The sequence below is a fragment of the Microcaecilia unicolor genome, chromosome 3 (genome assembly GCF_901765095.1).
Source record: "Microcaecilia unicolor chromosome 3, aMicUni1.1, whole genome shotgun sequence".
In the NCBI taxonomy this organism is placed as follows: Eukaryota; Metazoa; Chordata; class Amphibia; order Gymnophiona; family Siphonopidae; genus Microcaecilia; species Microcaecilia unicolor.
This window is the reverse complement of record NC_044033.1, coordinates 345,823,826-345,847,710: the sequence shown is the minus strand read 5'-3', so window position 1 is coordinate 345,847,710 and position 23,885 is coordinate 345,823,826. Positions and strand designations below refer to the sequence as shown.

Genomic DNA, 23,885 nt, shown 5'->3' with positions numbered 1-23,885 from the left:
ATAACCATGTTACAATAGTAGTACTCCAGAGCTGTGGTACACTGACCAAACTGCAAAGGCTACAGAACCTGGGAAACACCAGTTCATCTAAATTAGCATAAAAAGCTTTGCCATCCAAGCCACCAGAATACAATTGTGATGACTGTGGAGAATTACTGGAGAGCAGAGAAGAGGATGAGATGGTAGAAGATAAATACAAGGAAACAAAGTAGAGAGTGAGTAGGATTGAGATGCTTTGAGGAAGCTTCCTTCACATCCAGAATTGCTGGATATGGAAGTGGCATCACAGACCATGAGAAGAGCATGGACACTACAAATAGTAGCCACATGTGTAATAAGTTTTTCTGTGTTGAGAATGGCCTTTCTATTAGCCGGGTCCTGGAGTACTACTCATCATTCTAACAGGAGCATTCAAATAAGGAGGTCAAGTTGTATAGTGAGGTAACTACAATCAACACCTACTGGGTGAATTCTAGTGTTATACTATACATTGCATGGGGGGGGGGGGGGGGCTATCTGAATTGGAAAGGATTACTGCAACAGAGGTCATATTAAATCTTGGCTTCACATACCAAGGCTGGAGGGAAGCTATGTTCCAATCAGCTATTGATCATGGAGGAAAAGCTGAAGACTTTTCTAGGTTACAAGGTTTGAAAGCACAGTAGAGGTGCATTTCCACATACAAAAAAGAATTTAAAAAAAAGGCATAGAGTGGATGTAGACTGCATTGGGCATCAATTATAACCCTAAACCTGGGGGGGGGGGGGGAGGGGGGGGAAGTAACCCACAAGAAGTTACAGGTGCAATCCTGGCTACCTTAATGGGCAAACTGAATGGGGCATACTGGTCTTAATCTACCGTCAATCGCTATATTTCACCTTGACTTGATATACCACAAATATGGGGGGAATATCTAAATGTTTTACAATAAAACACTAATTTATTTTGAGCATCATGGCAGTGTACATTTAGCCAATACAGTACTTATATTCTGCTTATTTCTATATTAGTCTAAGGTGGATCACAAAAGAATATGTCAGACATGCCTAATAATAAAATAGAAAAACTGTAAATAAATTATGCAAATAACTAAAAAGGTCTTTACTTCTTTACGAAATGAAAAATAATTAAAGTTTTTTGGAAAAAATAATCATATAAAAGAGGGGTAGAGAAGGAAGAAACAATGAGAGGCCTATATTACAATCAAACTAGCTATAGGGGAATGGATAAGAAAGGGAGAATGATACAGGATGAGGGTAGGAAGTGGGGAGTACAAGACCCTACAGTGAAAAATGTGCTGTGTAAGGGAGTGCATATATGGATCAGTCAGAGATTAATTGCGACTTTCTAAAGGTAGTGCATTCCAAAGAGCAGGGGCTATCACACTAAAACAAGAATTCCCAGCAGATGTTAGACCAACCTGCAAATGAAAGGGAACCATCAATAGATACTGGTGTGAAAAATGAAGAGCACATGTGGGAGTATATGAAAGAAGGGATCTAGAAAGAAAAACAGGGCAGCCTGAATGGAAAATCTGATGGGTGAGGATCAGAATTTTAAATAACATACAGTACAAGGTAGGAAACCAATGTTCTTCTATTAAAAGCAGCGTAACCCTATCATGTTATTTTGCTTCACAAAATCAGCTTTACTGCTGTATTTTGTGTTATCTGAAGACATCCAAGTTGATATTGTGATAGACCTCTGATAAGTGAATTACAAAAGCCCCATCAGGATATCACAATAGAATGGATTAGTAGATGAGAACTAGCATAGAAAAGAGTGAGCAGCTGTAATCTGACAAGTGTAAAATGAGATTTTTTGACTACCATGGAGATATGAGTGGAAAAGGTTAGGTAATTGTCCAAGTGACTGCAAATATTTTAACTAAGTCAACCAGAAGGAACTTGGTTCCATGTATATTTGGTAAAGACGATGAAGAAGAGTCACTCCAGGAAAAAAGAAGGGCAACTGTCTTTTTGGTGTTAGTTTTTTTTTTACTATATGTTGTCTCTTCAGCTGAGACTTCTCCATCTCCCTTGCTGTTCTGGTATCCCCCTTCTGGACTCTGCTACTGCAATGAAAGTCCCAACAGAGGCTGCAAATTGACAAAGTGGTAGTTCTGATTCTTCTCAAATTAACTTCCTGCTTAAAACCCTTCGGGGTTGCAATGCTTCTATTTCGGCTTTAGCAAAAGAATGTACAATAACTACCACATTTCTTAACACAGTAGTACAAAAATGGTGAATATGAAAAGTGCTCATTATCTTTCATTAAGTGACTCATTTCTGTAATTGAATATGCAACAATGGAAAAGGCATTAAGGGGGAAAGTTATCAAAGTACAGAAGTCACCAACTGGCAGTAGTCCAGTACCACAGGTAACTGACTCTCATGGTAACTGAATAACGCTGCTTGGGAGCCAAATCATATTATTCCTCCAACACAGGAATGTCAGGCTGAAAATCTGTGGCCTGAGGTTCCTGGGCAACTCTTAAAGGAGCCAGCCTCAGTTCCCCAAAGGTGCCTTCCTCCCACTCACAAGCAACCCTCTCGAATGGCTCCTCATAAGTTAAATCCCCTACTGACATGCCCCCATAGAAACCCTCCTCCACCCACTCATAAGCCTCCCTCAAGTCTAACTTCAAGATTCCCTGAGGAGTGGCCTAGTGGTTAGGGTGGTGGACTTTGGTCCTGAGGAACTGAGTTTGATTCCCAGCACAGGCAGCTCCTTGTGACTCTGGGCAAGTTACTTAACCCTCCATTGCCTGCCGCATTGAGCCGGCCATGAGTGGGAAAGCGCGGGGTACAAATGTAACAAAAAAAAATAAAAATCCAGTGGGAACAGGCAGGATACTGGGGAGGGAGCCCTTAACAGAGGGAGAAAGGCTTGTATGGTGGGCCCTTAATGGAGGAGCATGTTGGAAGGGAGTTTAACTAATGGGGTGCCATTTGGGAAGGTGGTTTGTGAGTGTGGGGGGGGGGGGGGTGGCACCTTGGAGGGCTTTGCAGCCTGTTGCTCCTGGACAGTAAAATAACTCCTGTTTTTTGTTGAATCGTATTAGTGCTCACCGCAAGCCGTGTTCCAATATTTACATAGTAATGCACTGCTTTATATGCATTTACTTCTCATTACTTTTTACCACAGAGTAACCTAAATAACACAGTTGGCGCCTTTTAACATGTGTTTAAGGGGCAAATAATGGTTAGTGCCTTAATGCAGTGCAATAACTCCCCCCCCCCCCCCCCAAATGATTTTACTATATTAGCCCTAAGAGTTCCTTTTCTCACCATATTTCTGAAAAACTCAGCAAACATTTCCTTCTGGAATACTCAAGGAATGGAAAACTAAAAACTGCATCAGAATCCCCTGAATGATTAACTATACTACTTGGCACACCTGGAAGAGAAGTCACAGGAAAAACTGTACATATTCTTCCAGAGTTAGTGTTTCAGTGCTAGAATGGAAAGCAGCTTATTCTTCATATGATTTATTACAGACACATTTAAAAATGCCCAGAAAGGACATGGCACATTTAACAGCATCAGAGCTTTTTGTATGCAGGTTATATTAAATCGGGGCTTATACTGTCATATTACCAACACGGGGAGTTAATGGACTGAGAGGGGAACAAAGGGAACATGCAGTGCTTAATTACCTTCTGTGCAGGCTGCTGTATTTAAAAAAAAAAAAATGTCCATAGTCCACACACTTAAAAGGCTCTTTCTGAACTACCGCTGATATTAACTTCTCTTAAGACTTTAGATAGATTCCACATTTCACAGTGTATAGATACAGCTGCTGTTATATGAGTTACATCTGGCTTAATAATCATGTTATAGACATACTAAGAGGCATATTTTCAAAGCACTTTGGGAGGCTAAGTTCCATAGGTTTCTATGGAACTTTGGGAGGCTAAGTGCTTTGAAAATGAGCCTCATAGTAAACAAAAAAAAGGAGGTGGAAAGAACCTCACGAAACCGTGAGACGCAAAAAAAAAAAATGTGAGGACAAACCGAGGATACCAGAAAAGTCTTTATTTGAAATACTAAAAACTGACCCATACTAAGAACATAAGAGTTGCCATACTGGGGCAGACCGAAGGTCTAACAAGCCTAGTATCCTGTTTCCAACAGTAGCCAATCCAGGTCACAAGTACTTGGAAAGATCCCAGAACAGTAAAACATTTTATGCTGCTTATCCTAGAAATAAGCAGTGGATTTTCCCAAGTCCATCTTAATATTGGATTATGGATGTTTCTTTTTAGGAAAGTATCCAAACCTTTTTTAAACTCTGCTAAGCTAACTGCTTTTACCACATTCTCTGGCAACATATTCCAGAGTTTAATTACATGTTGAGTGAAGAAATATTTTTTCTGGTTTTAAATTTCAAATTAGTAGCTTCATTGTGTGCCCCCTAGTCCTAGTAGTTTTGTATACCACTGAATTCTTGTTATGGAATACACTTCAATTTTTGTGTGGAAATTTTGGTGTGATATAGAATCCAGGGTAAGTTTATAGACTAGCACCTAAGTGCAGTTATGTAACTAGAAATTAGTGGCAGTTTCCACCAATAAATGCCATTAAGGGCTATTATTGGTACTAAAGGCCAATTGGCACCTAATTTAACAATTAACATGGGAGTTTATTAAGCCGTTAGCATGGCTGGTTGTGCTAGTCAAAAGTTTGGGCGCACAACTTTAAGAATTAAAGCAGTGTCCCTGAGCTGCTGCCACCACTGCTGACCCACACCCATGAATACTTGTTTTTTCTGCATACATGAAAACTGAGCATGTGTGGAGTGGCTAGCAATGGAAAGCTCTGGCTGCCAGACCAGAGGAGATGGCCTTCAGCTGGCACAGCTTGTGGATCCCTGCCAGCCACAGCAAGGGTGATGGCTAATTTTTTTTTTTGGAGGGGGGGTCTAAGCCTAAAGTGTGTGTGTGGGGGGGGGGGGGGACCCAGGCCCTCCGTGGTGATGCTATCAATTGTGTTCAATACAATAAGGAAGTGCATTCTGTTTTTATTTCTTCAGTGTTGCAGTACTTTCCATGCTTCAATTTTGGTGTTCATATTTCTATTTCTGATCCCTTGTTCTGTATTTAGTGAAGGCCTGTCTGTGTTTTGTGTGTGAAGAAGTCATTTAAAGTTGTTTTATGTGTGGCAGCAATGGTGGGTGGGGAGATTGCGAGAGGGAGTCCACCCCCTCCTTAATTTCTGCCCTGGGACCCAGCCTAAAACCGGCTCTGACCCCAACATCATCATTGATTAACTCTAAACCTTTCCCCTACTGTCATTCAACAACCAGGAACATTTCCCTCTGCAATTTACCCAAGAACCCATCCCCTTGGGCTGGATCCTTTACCACCCACAACCTCAGAACCCTCTCCTCGATACATCTGCAGAGTTGAATTACACTAGAGTTGAGTGGGTGCCTAGATATTGTTTGCACTGATACCAGATTATCCTTGTGCTCTTTAACAGAACCTAGGTGCCTTGGTTCTATTATAGAACAGGCTCCCACCCTGCAGCATTGGAGCACCTAAATGGAGGCTCCCTGTTATAGAACAGCTTCCAAAGTGACCTTCCCAAGGTCACAGGGTGTCAGTGGCAGAAACCTAGAGCTTCATCTGAAGGTCAGAGTGAGCAAATGGTTTAATGGATTTGTCAGTGAGAAACATTATGGAGCTTATTTTCGAAGCATATGGATGTCTCAAAATGCCCAAATGGACGTTAATGTGTTTGAAACATCCAAATCCCGATTTTGAAAAGCAGAAAAGGAACATCCAACACTGCAGTACATCCAAATAGCAAGGGGGCATGTTTTGAGTGCGACTAGGGAGGGTCCAAATCAGGACATCCAACAGAAACGTCAAAGACTATAAAGGACACCTGTTAAGCAGCTGACCATGAGAAGGATTAAGGCATGACACCTCCTTAATGCCCCCTAGTGGTTGCTGTGCCACTCCTTCTCCCTTGAAAGTAAAACTGAAAGGAGCTACCAGGCTCTATGACAGCTTCAGGTATTATGAGAATTCTTAACAAAACAGGAAGCAAGTCTAAAGAAGTAGCCTAGTGGTCTGTCCAGTGGACTGTAAACCAAGGGACCCATGTTCAAATCCCACTTTAACTCTTAGTTTGTGAGCCCTCCAGAAACAGAAAAATACCTACTGTACCTGAATGTACACCACTTTAACAGTCTTCAGGCAGCTTATATATTTAGGTACAGTAAGTATTTTGTGTTCCTGGAGGGCTCAGAATGAATAAATAAATACATACATAGAGTTAAACTTGGATTTGAACCTCACACAGTCCAATGCACTAACCACTAGGCTGCCCCTCTGTTCAACATGGAGGTGTGTGTAGCCATTTGCTAGGAATGCTTCCATATTGACATCCATGTCCCTTGTTTCTCGCCATTTATAATTTGTATGTTCCAGTTTGTAAAATAGCTGCTCATGGTGGACATCTCCAGCATACGGATGTCCATCTCACATATTTTCAAACAGGAAATCTTGACGTATTTCCTGTTTGAAAATACCTGCGAGATGGATGTCCGTTTTTGAAATTGTGACCTGGACGTCCCTATTCTGACTTGGATATCCTTTCGAAAAAGCCCCTCTATGTGTGATTATTATTGGCATAAGAGACTATTTGATTCTGCGTGCTCCTTGAAAGTGCAAATCTCAAAATACACGAACACCAACACTGAAGCACGATTATGAGCAGCTCAGTTTGGGTATATGTCTGCTCACATGCCAACATATAAAAAGTAATTTAATAACAGACTGTCTTGTGTGCACTAGTTTTAAAAAGGAATGTAAGTGCACAGGTTCTTTTTTTTAAATCACCCCACAGAAAAGTACCCTCACAAATTTTCACCTGTTCTCTGGCACAAACACATTTGCCATTTTATTTTACCCCCAAGTTCAAACCTTTTTTAAACCCTACACCCATGAACACCTCTGATCACTACAGACACAATTTTATACAAGGTGATTTCTGTGCACAAAACAAACAGTTTTACATGCAGAAATGCCATTTTCTGCTTTGAACAATGTTATCACAGAAACTAGAGTGTGGTAGACCAGAACTGGGACAAAAAGGATGAAGATTCTTAGGTAGAGGAAGCAGCGTTTATTAGAAGACCCAACACGGCCCGTGTTTTCACAAAACAGCTGTGGCAGGGGTCTAAGCATACAAAAAATTAAAAGCAATATTCATTATAAGAATTGAATGTATTTATAAAATTAATAAAAACATAAATGCAAACTAGAAAAAAATACATGTATGATACAACTTAAAAAAAGTGAAAGAACAGCTATCATATGGTGATCTTAAGCACTATGCTTCCTGTACATCTCAGTGGTAGACATATATCGAGCAAGACAAATCATTGTAATAACATAGAAAGATGACCACGTTAAAAAAAATTGTACAGCTTAATAGATTTTAAAAAAGGAATAAAATAATACCAAACAATAGTCAAGTGAGACAAAACAGTTAAAAAATGTAAAACAAAATTGCAATAAAGACCTTCTGTGTTGACTTACTCGATATATATCTACCACTGAGGTGTACTGGAAGCATCTAGTGCATAAGATCACCATATGATACCTGTTCTTTCACTTTTGTTAAGTTGTATCATACATGTATTTTTCTCTGTTTTGAACTTATGTTATTAATTGTATAAATGTATTTCATTCTTATAATGAATATTGCTTTTAATTTTTTGTATGCTTAGACCCCTGCTGCAGGCATTTTGGTGAAACATGGGCTGTGTTAGGTCTCCTAATAAACACTGATTCCTCTACCTAAGAATCTCTGTTCCACTGCACTCAAATTTCTGTGACTTCTTGCCTGTGTTGCTGACTCCCTCTGTTCTGCCTGGTAAACAATATTACAACCACAGAGATTGTTTTATAACAAAACGGTCCAACTTATATATGGGTAAACTTAAGCATGTGAAGGGCAATTCCATAAAGGTATACCCATTTTTAGATGCCAAAAGGCATCTATGTGGAACCTATTCTACAAAGGAAAGTAGGTGTTTACATTCCTTTATAAAATACTAGTGCAACTGTGCAAATATGCGAGTTATAATTTATGTGTAATCATTTTTACCACCTAATGTAAATGCTCCCACCTAGATTGCTAACCCCCCCCCCCCCCCCCCCACGTTAATTATGGTATATTCTATGATGCATGTGAGTAACTGTGTGCCCTGCCCAAACTCCACCCATGATCTGAGCATGTGCGGGAGTGCCAACATCAGTGGCTGACACTACTGACTTCTTTACTGTTCAAGCAGCACAGGAGAGGGACCACTTCAGCTGGTTTGGCTTGGGTAACTCCACCAGTAAAGGCAGGATTTAATGCCGCGGGTGAGGAGAGTGGGAGAAGAGATGAGAGGAAATGCGTGGGTCCCCTCCCTCCCCAGTCCACCCAAAAATGGACTTCTGCCTAAGCCCCTGACCTGCAGTTCATGAAGGCATCCCAAGGACTGGCTGGGGCAGGGTTGCACATGCCTCTTCTTTTTTATGTTCAAAGCTATGCATGTATTTTCTTTCACAAAAATTATGTACACCAAATATCAGGAGGAAAAGTGTGCATATGATTTTCTTGAGGTAATTTGCAAGGTGAAAACACACGTAGGATTTGCTTTGCAAATCCTGTGGATGACATTCATTTTACAATGACGCAGGCTGCTATAACATTACCTCTGTAAGTGGCTGCTGAAATGGGAAAAGAAGTACATGTGTTGTTCTGCACTGCAAATACTTTTAGCTGTGCATGTTCCCAAAGCAGTTATTTGAAAGGAGGAGATGGGAACCAAATAAAGTACATAATTCTGCATTTTCAAAACTAACGGGGGAAATTAGCAACATGGGCTACTTTTTTTTTTTAGCACAAGGTCCTATTTTATTTGACAAGACCCTGCACTAAAATAACATGACTTGTGGTAAAACAACCCAACTTAACAGTAGCCCACACTGATAACTTCCTCCCTAAATGCACTACTTTTCATGGAAATAATACCTGCAGAAAAAGTAGATGCACCTCTGTACAGGTAGTTTTTTCCTTTGGAATTTTCAAAATGCAGGTATTATTGTACTTTCAGAGAACTGGTGCAAACCCACGCATGAAAATGCATGGGCTTTGAACCAGTTCCCTAAAAGAAAGTACAATACTTTGCACCTGTATCACATTTCAAACTGAAAGCCATTGCATAGTTTGGCTTTGAGAAGTGGGGCAAAGCAACTGGGTCATTTGCCCAATATAAGCAAATAGAAAAAGTTCTTCCACATCCTCTCTTTTGTATATTTGAGAACAGCAAGGAATCTCAATGATCTGTTCTGTGACATCTTATGGTACCGGAACAGTTACAGAGTGTGACCTAGATACTTATTTCTGGAGTCAAGCCAAAAAAACCAAACAAATTCAGGCTTTTGCCTGAACTGGCGGATGGTTTACCTTCTTGTTAACCAACATGAGGTCCTGTAGACCTAGGTTGATACCCCTGCTCCCCAAACAGCCCTTGCTGAGCAGTGCATGCATGCTTTCCTTGGAAACAAAGGCGTGACCTGACAATGGCACCAGGATATGACTCAAAATGCCCTGGAACACAGAGTCTAGAGTAAACACATTAGAACAAAAGTCCAATGCATCACCCAATTATCCTACCACACACTTATTACTGAAACACATTCAGCAGACACCCTATTGACTGTTCTACAGGTATATAGGCATATAAGCAATTCAGTTCCTGGAAAGATTCCCTGCAGTAATTACTGGTGTGACATTTGAACTTGCCACTGCCACTCTGCTATCTAAAAAGTCAATATAGGAAATCTGTTTAGATTTGGGGTTCACAGTTAATATCTTAACTTGGCCAGTTCACCTTTTGTCTTGCTGAGGTAAATGTTATGACAGCAGGTAAACATAATCCTCCTAACTCTATAAACTTGTGCACACAATGTTTACACTTAGCCCCAGATTCTATATACGGCAACTAAAGCTGTGCATGCAAATTTGGCAGTGTGGTCAAATTACGCACGCAACTTAATTGTTTAACAAGCCAATCGGCTCCAATAATGGGCCAATAACAAGCTAATATCGGCACTAATTAGAATTTATGCACACAACTTTCTATGCATATTTTTTAAAGTGGAACGTCTAAATTCTAATGTGTGGATCTTAAGAGGGAGTGTGGCCAGGCCATGGGCGGGGCATGGCGGTCGTGGGTGTTCTTAGAAACTATGCACACTGTTATAGAATACGCCTGATCTGTGCCTGTTAGGCGCGAGCACATACACCAGATTTTAATTGGCATAAATGGTCATGCCTCAATTCAGTCAAGGTTACGGGCACCATGCGCATTCTATAAACCGTATCTAACATTAAGCATGGGTTATAGAATAGCACTAAGCGTGTTTTTTCTGTGCCATTTACAGAACCAAGTCCTTAGCACGCAAAGTTGCATTTCCAAGTTATAGAATGCTGTCAGTTATGCGCTTAACTTCATAGATTAACAACCTGCTAACTGGCATTAATAACCAATTATTGCAATTTTGGCACTGATTGGGGCTAATTAGCAGTTACACGCATCACTGCCCTAAGTCAGTATTCTATAAACTGTGTGCACAAAATCCAAAGTGTGCAAATGAGAGGGGGGGATGGACCTGGGAGGGGCATGGATGGGTCAGGGGTATGCCTTGCACTTGTGCACCCAGGTTATAGAATACTACCAGGTTAAGCGCTTAATTATCAGCACTTAGGTGTAAGCATTTATACCAGTCATTGAGCTAGCTTAAGTGCTTGCACCTAAAGTTAGGTCCATAACTGCACACTAATGCTGAAAGCATGACTGAATGCACAATTACAGACAAAAAAATTCATCCCAGCGCCTAACTTCAGGCGGTCTATAGAGAATTATCCCCAATGTGTGTTAGCACTGTAAATGGATCCCTAAATATTCACACAGTCAGACCCTCACCGGATAGGAAATGGCACCCACTTGTGTTAGTTGAAGACAGCCAAGTTGTGCCTGAACACTTTGACAGTGTGAGATCAGACAGGCCCAAAATATACCAGTTTGACTGACATGCCCCACTGGATATCCCCTGAGGCGAGCAACAATAAAATAAAATAAAATAAAAACCCCTGTAGTAATTTAATAAAGGGGTTTTTATTTTATTTTATTGTTGCTCGCCTCAGGGGATATCCAGTGGGGCATGTCAGTCAAACTGGTATATTTTGGGCCTGTCTGATCATCACTCCCTCCCTATAAATGCTAATATATAGTGATATACTTAATGATATTCTTCTTAAAAACTATTTTATTTTCTGCTGTCATTTTTTATGTTTTAAGTATCACACTTCTGTTCCTTTGATGGTAAAAAGGCAGGGGAGCCCCTGAGAACAAAAGTGCGGCAAGAGCCATCTAAGTTGTGAGGTCTGCATTTTAGTAAAAAAAACAAGCAATGCCTGAACCACTTTAATCTGTACGTATGAAGGTATGGCTATGGCCTGATTTCTTTAGGCTACAGGTGCTATGAATCACTGCATAGCTGAAATAATGCAAAGAGTGGGCATGGCCCGCTTTTGCTCTTAGGGGCACAAATTTGGTCATACAGTCTCTGCAGCTGATGGCATCACCTTGCATAACAGCTTCATATTTACTCATAGAAGTCAACAATAAAAATAATAATTCATAATAAGACGTATCGGATTCACTGGAAAGAAGACAAATATCAAAATTAGTGAGCTTAGAACTGCCTTCCACCAAACTATTTAGAAAACTTTCTACTTAAAAACAAAACATGGAAAACATCGTCCCTACGTTTTACCTTCTGCTTTTAAACTATAGTCTATCGGCGCTTACTGATGCAGTGCAAGATCAAACACATAGTACTCTGATCAGAAGGATTTTAAAATATATTGAGGAACACAGTGACAGCCTGTGCAGCTTCATCACTTAAAACTCAACCTCACATCAAACACAGCCTGTCCAACTTGTGCGTTTGATTAAACTTCCCATTCAGTAGATGTTTGTTTGTATTCCACGCTTGTCCGCCTGATAGATTGAATATTGTGCTGTGCTGCAGGGGGATGTGTTAATCACCAGGTGATCTGAAGGCGCCGCGCTGCTGCTGTTAAGGGAGAACAGAGAGCTCTGAAGCGCCGCTAGCATGGACATAAGCCTGGCCAGGGATTTGCCCAGTTAGAAAAGGCATGCATATGGTATGCCTCCACTGCCATGACACCAGTGCAAGTGAGTGGATGTACTTCAGAGTTGAAATAGCTAGGTATTTAATTAGGCTCACAGACGCCATTACATTCTTAGCAGTTAGTGGACTTGCAATTATCATTTGGTTTACATGCATGCAGTACAAGAACATTCATTCAAAAGCGGCAACACATTTGACATGATTACATATACATTAGGTGGATTCCACTTAGGTCTGTCTTGGAAAGTCCTGTTCTGAAGAATGCTCATAATTGTATTGAAATTTCACCTCTCCTATGATGAAAACAGGACTACAGACCCCCAAATGTTCTCAGAAGCGAAGGTCCTCCTTCCCCCCACTCCAAAACTTCAGACCAGTTCAAGGCCACCCTCATATTCATAAGGTCCTTGCTCTAATGTAAACACTACTCCCAATCCTGGAAACCAAACGATCACATATTACCTGAACGTGTTCTGGTGGTGTTGCTTGTAATAACTAGTTTCTTAAACGAATCACTTTTAGCATTTGGATTCATGTCAACACCTTTAACTGAATGCTGAAACTGACTGTTACTTATATAGTTTTGTACTTTGGGGAGCTGGATGGTTTTTGTCTATGAATATAATTAAAACGTTATGTAATGCTGCTATTGTTTGCGTAGAGTGGAACCTTGTGAAGCCTCATAAATAACAACCGTTACATTGGAAAATGAATTTGCTTGTTTGCAAGGCTTTGCAAAGGGGTGTGGGAGAAGGTATGGAGACACCGCAGACAGCAGGTCACGGCTTAGTTTGCTTTTAGTTTTGAATTGCTATATTTAAGCTTAAAAGAAGGGAATGTATTTGCTAGGTGAGCAAGGACTGTTTAGACAAGACACTTTGGCCCGGGTCCACAATAAACTCAGTAAAGTAGAAGAGAGTGGCATGCAATTCTTAAACTTTTTATTGCATCGGCAAGACACCCAACTATTACTGTATCTTGAATTTCCCCCACAGTACAGAGCAGCAAGCTCACTGGCTACAGTTCAAAGTAATGGAATTAGAAATGTCATATCAAACAGTAAATCTATTTCTTTGATTTTTTTTATTTTATGAGGAACGTGATGAACTGATCTTTGAAAGAGTGAACAGAGAAACAAGGGCAGAGAAAGCCATAGCACGGCTGCTTTGCTGCACAAATGACAATGCTTGCAAGGAAAGTGGAAAGGGAGAGGTTTAGCCACAAGTCTGCCCTCTAGTGGTTAATTCAGGGTTAGTGTGTTATCTAGCAAAGGAGGTCTGTCATAGCAGAAAGAGAAATGGAACCACCAACCTGCAAGAATAATTATTAGAAATCATCCCAAATCCTATCTTCTTATAGAGTCATGAGAAAAAAAAAACACCAGGAGGACAAGGCAGTAATTTAATATATAAAAGAAGCAAATATACTTTTGTGCATATTGGTGGGTGTTCTGAAAATTGGAAATGTATGGCCTTCTGCCTACCTCATTTTATAATCTAGAAGTAAAGAGGATGATGAAAGCATTTTCCATGAATCTGAAGCTCAAGGGCATGTATTTTGGTCAATTCAAGAAAATATAGTTTGGAAATAAATTACTGAACTATTTCATGGGCATCAAAACCCTCCCGTAACATTGAATTAATACAACCATTCATATGAATTCATCTCTTTCTTAATTTTGGTAATTTATCTGTCTGACTTTGCCAACCTGCTCGGCAGGAGAAAGATAGAATTTTGGACTTTGATTCCTTGTCACTGGGACACAGGAAACCAGCAGGCAGAACTGCATCATGGGTAATTTCCTTCATCCTCTTGCACTTCTAGAACAGAGCGTGGAAACCAGGAGAATAAGGTACCTGCTATGAGGACTGCTGACAGAGGGTCCAGGCTGGGAGAGACTACATTTGCCCCGTGGCTGTTTGCAATGAACAGGGGGTAAAGAAAGAAGAATGTTCAGTCCAGGCAAATAAAGACAAGCTACTGATGAAAAATCAAATTAAAAGTGCAGCAAAGGGAAAATAAATCAATGAGGTGATCAATATCTATGAATTAAGGAAACTGGCTTTTCTTCTTGCTTTAGGCTGAACACAAAAATGCTTGAAAATGTGGAATAAACTTGCAATTACAGGCACTCCATGTTGCGACCAATTTCATAAGACATAAGCCATCCTCCAAGGTTTCTATAGTTAAAATGTCATTATTTCACCAGCTCTGAAGGCCAATTTAAAACTATAAATCATTTAGGGCCCTGTTTACTAAGGTGCGCTAGCATTTTTAGTGCGTGCTAAAAATTAGTGTGCGCTAACCGCGTAGATGCCCATAGGAATATTATGGGCATCTACAAGGTTAGTGTGCTAATGCTTAGCGCACGCTAAAAATGCTAACTCGCCTCTAGCACGGCTTAGTAAATAGGGACCTTAATGTTTTTAAAAATTCTTCATAGATACATATAACAAATGTACATTTCATTTGGCCTGCATTCAATACATGATGTCCTTATATGACAAATGAGCGATACCAATTAAAAAAAAAAGAAAAAGAAAATTAAACTGTGCAGACCAATGCACTGCAGAAAAATGAGACCAAAATGTGAAGATGTTGAAATAATATTAAAATGGTGCCAATTACAATTTTATCCAGACTTTTCAATTACTATATTTTCCAATTAGGCTATCGTCCCATGATAGATTTAATTGGTACTTTCAACACAGTGGTTATTTAGAGGATGGAAATACAAATGTCGGCAGAATTTAAAGCTCTTCAGAATCTCCTGATTGGCTATTTTTGCCCCAAGACCCTGAAAAGCCAGTGTTCCTTTACATTCTGCCACTAGGAACTACAGGAGGCTAGTGAATGTAGCAAAATCAATTCAGAAGGATTGTAAAGTTCAATAGGACAGAACTTAATAGATGTTATTCAAACAATATGAGTGCAAATGAAATCAATTTTAGGAACTAAGGAAAACTGAATTAAAAAAAAAATCAGACAAACCGTAAAGAAAAAAATAATCAGTTCTATTTAAATAATACGCATATTCTATTTCTGAGTTCATGCAGGGAGAGAGAGGCGGGGTGCTGTGGGCAATGCAGTGGGCTATTCCCAGGTCAGTGGTTTCTACTTGTTTCTCTCTAAAATGGAAGTGCTGTGGACCATTGCGCTTTTTGCTATGGCTGTTGTAAAGATCTGGTACCCACAAAATGGATATGACAAAGGATCGCCAACACAGAATTACCGTTCTTTGCCTGTTCGGCGTGCTTCTGCCCGATACAGGACTTAGCGATCCTGAGGTATCCAGTTCATCAGCTGAAGACCAGGAAGACAGCTCCTAAGAGCAAAATGCAACAGATTTTCAGAACAGAATTTGCCATCCTGCCTCTGCCCCCCCCCCCCCCCCCAGAGAATACCTCATGCAGGAAAAATGGGAGCTGAATTGTCTGTTTTGAGAAACAATTCTGTGTGAATAGGGATTTAGGTTTTACGAAGTAGGCTCTTTGATCTTCATGCTGTTCTTCACATTTTCCTTTTGCTGGCTAGGTAGAGTCAGCAACAGCACCAGCTTCCCAAACCAGGGCTCTACTGGCTGATGTAACACAGTCGCTTAGGTCATTGATTCAGCTGCATGCTTATCCAGACTATCTTCAGTCTCTTTTCTAAGGGCATAATTTTTAATTCAAGCATACACATACACTAACAAAATTGTGGCAAACTGGCAAAAACTAATGTGTGCTGCTGGCTATGTTGGGTAAACCACTAGACTAATTACTTGAGCATATGCCTTCCTTGCTTTTTTGTTCTTGGGGACTGAACCAGGGGATTATGTTGCAAGGCAGTGCAAAGTACCACCACTGAACCACCAGGCTGCCTCTTCTTTGAAAACAGAACCCATGCTGAGTATCATGGGCAGATATCATCATTTCAGTCTGCAAAGTCTAAATAGCTGCAAGATATTAACACTATACTGGGACAAAACCGAAAGACCTTGTGTGAGCACCAGTGGCCACAACATTCTCACTCTCTTTTTCACAATGCCAAGAATCAGTATGGAATGCCAGAAAAGTTTTGGAATGCTCTAAGGCAGGAGTGTCCAACTTCAGCCCTCACTCAGTTGGGGTTATCAGGATTTGCACAATAAATGTGCATGAGATCTATTTTATTATTATTATTATTATTATTAACATTTGTATAGCGCTACCAGACGCACACAGCGCTGAACACCTGACATAGAGAGACAGTCCCTGCTCAATAGAGATTACAATCTAAAAATAATAGACAGACAAGACAATTAAGGGCGAGGGAAGTACTGGGTGAGAAGGAACAAGGGGAGGTAATTGAGTAGTAGCTAGGAGCTGAAAGCAGTGGTGAAAAGGTGGGTTATTTGCATACAGTGGAGGCAGTGCACGCCAATATATCTCATGGGGAAAATTCTGAACACACAACTGAGTCGTAGACCTTGAGGACTGAGGTTGGACACCCCTGCTTTAAGGTATAATTTTGAAGGAGACAGCAGGTAGGATGTCTTGGCTAGAATCCCCCGAGTTAACACTGAGGAGGATAAAAAGGAGCCTCCTGACTGTATGACTGGTGAAGCCTGTATGACTGGCAGAAAAAAGATACCTTTTAGCACAGACAAACAGCCATAACAGAATGAAAGGGCAATGACTGGGGATGTGCCATTCCATGTTGTTGGCAAACCAAAATGAGTATAAAAGACATGAAATTTTATGTTTTTCTTCTGCTGTCATTAGTGTGTATTCTTCTGAAACAGCGTGCACTCTATGAAAGTGTGTGCACTTATTAGTAAGCAACGCATGCTCTTTCAAAAGAATGCACACTCTTGAACATATACACAAACCGTCACACATGTGCAAACAGCACGCACACATTATCAGGAAAGACTGTCTTTTTCTGAAACAGAACACTCTTTGTGAGCAGTGTTCGATCTTCCTGAAAGAGTGCACACTCTTACCGACATTGCTCCCCTGAAAATATAAGGGAAAATAAAAACTTGAACAAAACAAATATTCCTAGAAGTGGCACGAAACAAAACTTTCTGTCTGCACATCCATAGCAATGACCAGACCCAGAGAAATACAGGCAGGGACAACTGAGTAGTCTGCATGAGCTAAAAGATCCTTATTTGTTGAAATCTCTGTTTTTAAAGTAGAGTTTCCAGTGGTGGGCATCTACATACAGTGGATGCAAGCGGAAATCCAATAGTAGGTCAATTATTTTCAGTGGCACTGCCTATGTGCTTCCCATGGGTAGGTAAGAATAAATAAAAGCTTCTTTCATGGACAGCATAGTACTTTTAGGGGCCTGTTTACTAAGGTTTACTAATGTTTTTAACACGTGCTCTAAGGCTAGAGACAACCATAGGAATACAAAGGTGTCTCTAGCAGTAGCGCATGCCTACAGCGTGGCTTAGTAAGCAAGGCCCTTAATCTCATGTTTATGAGATTCAATGTTTTCATGCACATTTCTTATATGAATGTTTCTTCTGCTCAACATAAATGCCTTAGTTTGAATGTCTTTTAGCAGTATGCTTTTTTCCTTTTTTGCTCAGATTGTTTTAATGATTTCTGTTCGTATGGTTTGTGTTTTTTATGCTTTTTATAATCATTTATAATCGTTCCTTGATGTTTCCTCTTGTATATCCACTCTCAGCATATTTCTTGCCAAAGTGGTTTATAAGCTGAAATAAACAATGCCACATGGAGCTTAAACTAAAGCATTAAGTCAATGAAATCCAGTTTAATATCCTAAAGCACCATGTCATTTGAGAGTGTGTGAGGGTAAAGGAAGAGAAAAATAAAATGGAAGAAGATTAAGCAAGGCTTACCAGCTGATTGCTTGAAATGTCTAATATTTTTTCTAGCTCCTTGATATGCCGAGTGACCTCCTTCAGGAGCACCTTCAGTCGATTACCAATGACGTGCACCTTCTCTTTGGCTTCCAGACAATCCTTACCCTCAGCGTTCACCAGCAGCTGGCAGGACATGTCTTGCAAAGAAGCCACCTTCAACTGAGACTCAACTAATTCACGTCTTATTTGCTGTTAGGAAAACATATTGTCAATGCTTAATAACTACTGTTCTGATGAATTAGTTTAGGGAACTGACATACAGTTTTATATTGTTAAGCTTAATACTGTTTTATTTATTTATTGCATTTGTATCCCACATTTTCCCACCTATTTGCAGGCTAAATGTGGCTTACAGAGTTTGGTTATGACATAATCATTTTATACTGTTAAGTATAATTCAACCTGCATATATTTAAGTAGAGAATCATACTAAAGGCTGTGATTAAGGACATTTCAAAACAAAGGTAAAAGGACTTATTAGGAACAAGGAATTCCTCGTCAACTAGACGTACTATGTATCCCTGTGAGTTTTCTTACCATACTGTTAAAACAACAAATTCCTATACTTTTTTTCCTTTATGTAATCTGTAAATCATTTGTTTATTAATTAGGATTTATTTACTGCCTTTTTAAAGAAATTCATATAAGCTGATGTACAGTAAGAATAATCTGAACATAGGCAATAGTCAATTACTGGTACAGCAGAAAAACATATTCAAACAACAGCGCATATTATGACGTGGAGGGGCATAATTGAACAGGGTGCCCAAGTTTTCCCGGGGCCATCCGCGCAGGACGGCTCCGCGAAGGGGCGGGGAAACCTATATTATCGAAACAAGATGGGCGTCCATCTTTCGTTTCGATAATACGGTCGGGGACACCCAAATCTCAACATTTAGGTCGACCTTAGAGATGGTCGTCTCTGGTTTTCGGCGATAATGGAAACCGAGGACACCCATCTCAGAAACGACCAAATCCAAGCCATTTGGTCATGGGAGAAGCCAGCATTCGTAGTGCACTGGTCCCCCTCACATGCCAGGACACCAACCGGGCACCCCAGTGGACTTCACAAATTGCTCCCAGGTGCATAGCTCCCTTACATTCTGTGCTGAGCCCCCCAAAAACCCAATCTCCACAACTGTACACCACTACCATAGCCCTAAGGGGTGGAGGGCACCTACATGTGGGTACAGTAGGTTTCTAGTGGATTTTGAAGGGCTCACATTTACCACCACAAGTGTAACAGGTGGGGGGGGGGGGGGGGGGGGAGGAGATGGACCTGGGTCTGCCTGCCTGAAGTGCACTGAACCCATTAAAACTGCTCCAGAGACCTGCATACTGTCGTCATGTAGCTGGGTATGACATTTGAGGCTGGCACAGAGGTTAGAATAGGGGTATGGGGGTAAAAGCCCCTGTCACAACATAACTGGTGTATTACAGAGTTTGATTATGCCACACCTGTGGTATAACTTTATACAGACCACAGAATATACAGTGCTCTACGCTAAAATAAAGGCATGTCTTTCTCAAGGAAGGAACCTGTGGCACCAATAGAATTGTTGAGATGGCAATCTGGCTGACAAGACAAAGGAATTCTGGCAACCGTGATAAGTATCCTTGGTCACATAGACACATTCTGCTTGGAGCCCAGAATTTGGGGAAAAGCCTCCAGAATTCGGTCAAAGAACATTCCTGTGGTTTCTTTAATCACTACATAAGGGCACACGCCAATCACCTATCATGATGTTATCAAACAATCGGAGACATTACTGATATCAGAATGATTTAAAAGAACGTCTGCTGTGGCAAGAGATCACTATTATTGACCATCATCCAACTTCCACAACTTCACTTCAGAGATTTCATCTGATTATCATCAGATTCTTTGGAACATCCGACACTCCAGAGCATCAGATCTCCAGCAACAGCTGAAGGTCAAGTGTGAGCACCATCAGTGGCAAAGCAAACACCTGTTATTCCAGTCATCCTCAAGAAGAAAGAGACTTGCATCACCTATATAGGCTGTATAAGTCAAAATCAGTAATCACTATCCTACTGGGGGATGAACAGGTGACATTTTGCCATAGGGAGTGTGTGTTTATTCCAACGGATGCCTGACGAGTGTTATTCCAGAATTTAAAGAACATGTCTTCTAATCTAGTGTTCTGTCACATTCTTGTCCATATTGTAATGACTCGAGAGCTTTATCTAAGGCTGGCAGGCAGAGCAGGGAAAGTTCCCACTGGTATGATCCCAGGCCACAGCACAGGTTTTGGAGGGGGAGGAAAAACCTGACCAGGAAAGAGGAAGAAAAGTGTCCCAGACAGACAGATTCCATGCAATTTCAGAGGCAATCCTTGCAGCCAGACCAGGATCCAGATTTAGCCCTGGCACCTTGGCTGACTAAACAATACAATATGGACACTTGCTAGAGCTGGGAGGGGTGCCCAGAAACTAATAAGAGAGAGGAAGTAGGAAGTGAGGAGACCGAAATGGAATGGGTTGATCCAGGGCCGCCCCTGGGGCCCCGCCCCCGCCAAGGTCACTATGCCACAGTCCTCAGTCTCCACCCGCCCACCTCCAGCCCCATCGACAGCCCCCCTCTGTCCGCCACTGGGCCGGGCCCCCTGCATTCAAATCATAGCGCCTCACCTCTGTGTGGAAGCGCAGCAGTGGCAGATTGCCTCCCTTTGGGCCTTCCCTCCCTGTGTCCTGCCCTCGCAGAAACAGGAAGTTGCATCAGACGAGGGCGGGACACAGGGAGGGAAGGTCCAAAGGGAGGCGATCTGTCACTGTGCTTTCACATGGAGGTGAGGCACTGTGATTTGAATGTAGGGGCCTGGCCCAGTGGCGGACGGAGGGGGGGCTGTTGATGGAGCCGAGGGAGGGCGGGTGAGACCGGGGATTGCGGCAGTGCATCCCCCCCCCATGGAAGCCCGGACCTGGGGAATTTTGTTCCCCCCTGCCCCCCTCTGCAGTTATAGGCTCATTATTGTGTAAGCTCATCTGAGCAGGGACCGTCCTTCTTTGTTAAATTGTACAGCGCTGCGTAACCCTAGTAGCGCTCTAGAAATGTTAAGTAGTAGTAGTATTTAAAAGATTGATGTAAATGGTCCAGAAGAGAGGAAAAGGACATTTAACACTTTATGAATTTTCTGGCTAATTGACTGAGTGAATATGGATACCTATTTATCATGTTTATGAGATAATTAGAGGATTCTTGTTTACTTATTAATTATGAATCAATGAGTGGAAGAGTAGTCTAGTGGACAGTTAGAGCAGCAGGCTAAGAATCAGGGAGACCAGGTTTCAAATTCTACTTCTCTAACAGATATGGCTTGAGACCTGGGCCAAGTCATTCAACCCTCCATTACCTCAAGTACAAACGTAGGCCTATTTGTTAGCATTTTTGTGCTGTTTTACTGCAGGATTTAGTAACTCTCAGTACCGCAGATTAGTGAATCCCACAGTAATTTATTTAGCCACAACCTGGAATATCATGCAATACAAAGATAGCAGATCTCAACTTTGAAAAACGCTATTAAAACTTTAAAATAGGTCTCCATTCCCCAATCAACTGTAAAAACAAAAGCTCCTGAATCCATTCAGTTATAAGAAAGAAAAACAAGGACCTGCTAGGGATCAGGCTGCCAAATAAGGGCGATTTTCATTATTTGGAAACTTGACCCCTAGCGACAGTAGCCCAGATTACCACTAGGGACTTGAAAGATTCATTTTTTAAAATAGGGATGTTGGGGCTGGAGTGACTGGACCTCAGGGATACCCTGGAAGGTGGTGAGGGGTAGTGCAACGTGAATAATGCGGGGTGGGGTTTCTATTTTTATAATGTACCAAGGGCTAGGATGGGTCTAAATGCACTTAAAAAATGATTGGTGGGTGAGAGGGGCTAATTTGGACCTTACCAGCCTCTTTGATTTCATCCTTGGGAGCAGTGAACTGCACATTTCTGGGTCAGCGCGTCTGCTCAGAAGGAGGTATTAACTTTCTATTAATTATATAGCTTAAGAAAAATTGAATACAAGCCTATTTTGCATAATGATGAGATGATTGCATGCATTTACATGTGATGCATTTCATTTTTACATGCATTTTGGGTGGCACATGTGAAGCCCTGCTTTGAATAGGATGACTCGGTTGGAGTTGGGACATCCAGATCAAGACATTCATGATTTAACATATTTAAACATGGAGCCTTTCGTTTAAAAAAAAAAAAAAAAAAAAAAATATATATATATATATATATATATATATATATATATATAGAGAGAGAGAGAGAGAGAGAGAGAGAGAGAGAGAGAGAGAGAGAGAGAGAGAGAGAGAGAGAGAGAGAGAGAGAGAGAGAGAGAGAGAGAGAGAGAGAGAGAGACTCCATAAATACATGCATTTATCTTACTATCTATGATCTGCACACCAATGTGACAGCAAGCAAAAAGCAGACCAAAGATATAGGAGTGCTGGGCAAATTTATTAGTACAAATACCTGACATGGCCACGTTTCGCCCTACGAATGCGTCAGAGGTTAGAAACTGTAGAGGAAAATACCCAGCTTTCCCCTAATATTTATAATGTCTTCAAATATATTGTAGCACTTCCTCACCAATATTGCTGAGAAGGTGATGCAATATGATCTCATTTGTATGCTACGCTGTGTTATTGACAAACATCACATGTTAATGCCATCATACATCTTAGTCAATAGAACTTGGACAGGACAATTTATTTGAGCAGATTTAATACATTTAATACATATTCAAAACACCATCATGGCAATGTACATTAGAAATACCCACTCTCCCTGTCTGTAACTGTCCTTGAGCCTGGATTTGAAAAGGCAAGCAATCAAATTCAAAACCCAAACTGAACTTATTATGTTATTGACACTAAGTACCTTGATTTTATTATTTTAGATTCAACAGCAAGATGACGAACAAATTCTTTAACTGTCTTTATCTGTATGTTCTGTATTTCCTTTAACTCCAAACTCACAATTAACTCTTATTGATTTCCTGTAATAATTGCTGTTTTTAGATTTGTTTGTTATTCCACTCGTTTTCTTATTTTTAGATGCACTATTTGCCACAGGGACAATAGGAATAATATAGACTCTGCAGCTGATAGTATGTAATAACCATTAGTACATAACTGCCTGAATGTTTTTCTCTTCTTAAAATTCTTTGAATAACTACCACTGTACTTGTAAAATTCTTTTTGTATTTTCCATACTTTTTCATATTTAGCAAATAGCTATTTTTACGTGTTTTCTGGCAGAAGTTCAAATTATGGGTCCCCAAACAACAATTTTAAAAGGGCTCCCAAAGTAGGTGAATCTACCGCCGAAGATATGGGAGCAGCTGCAGGTCAGCTCCCTTATCCACTGGGGCCCCCTGCACTGCAGGTGCTGCTCGGGCAGAATTTTGAGTATCCTGAACATCAAACCTAATGAATAGGTCTTCACAACAAATTTGGGAACTACTGGTATACCCCGATGTACTGCACCTAACCAGAACTAGCAAACCGACCCTTAAAAATAAATACAGATGTTCAGCTTAGTACTTCAGGACAGAAAAACCATAGCCCTTCCACTACTCAATGACTTCCATCTTGTCAGTGCCAAGAAATGCATCTTACCATGAGCAGCTTATGGTGATCCTGGAGGGTATCAGAATCTAAATTTGGGTTGATTGGCAGGATCTCATTCTTCCTCCTGTCAATGTTTTCCAACCAAAGCAGCAGCCCGTGGCTCATCTCATGGAAATCCTAGAAATCACACAA

General features: G+C 40.8%; 1 protein-coding gene across 1 annotated transcript in view; it reads right to left on the bottom strand.

Moving 5' to 3' along the window:
* The window catches only part of SYNE1 (spectrin repeat containing nuclear envelope protein 1), a 982,166-nt gene that overhangs the window by 6,708 nt on the left and 951,573 nt on the right, over positions 1-23,885 (bottom strand). The window contains 4 exon segments of the mRNA XM_030198470.1: positions 14,086-14,144; positions 15,462-15,554; positions 18,069-18,281; positions 23,742-23,870. Of these exon segments, the coding sequence (XP_030054330.1) occupies positions 14,086-14,144; positions 15,462-15,554; positions 18,069-18,281; positions 23,742-23,870 (494 nt within the window).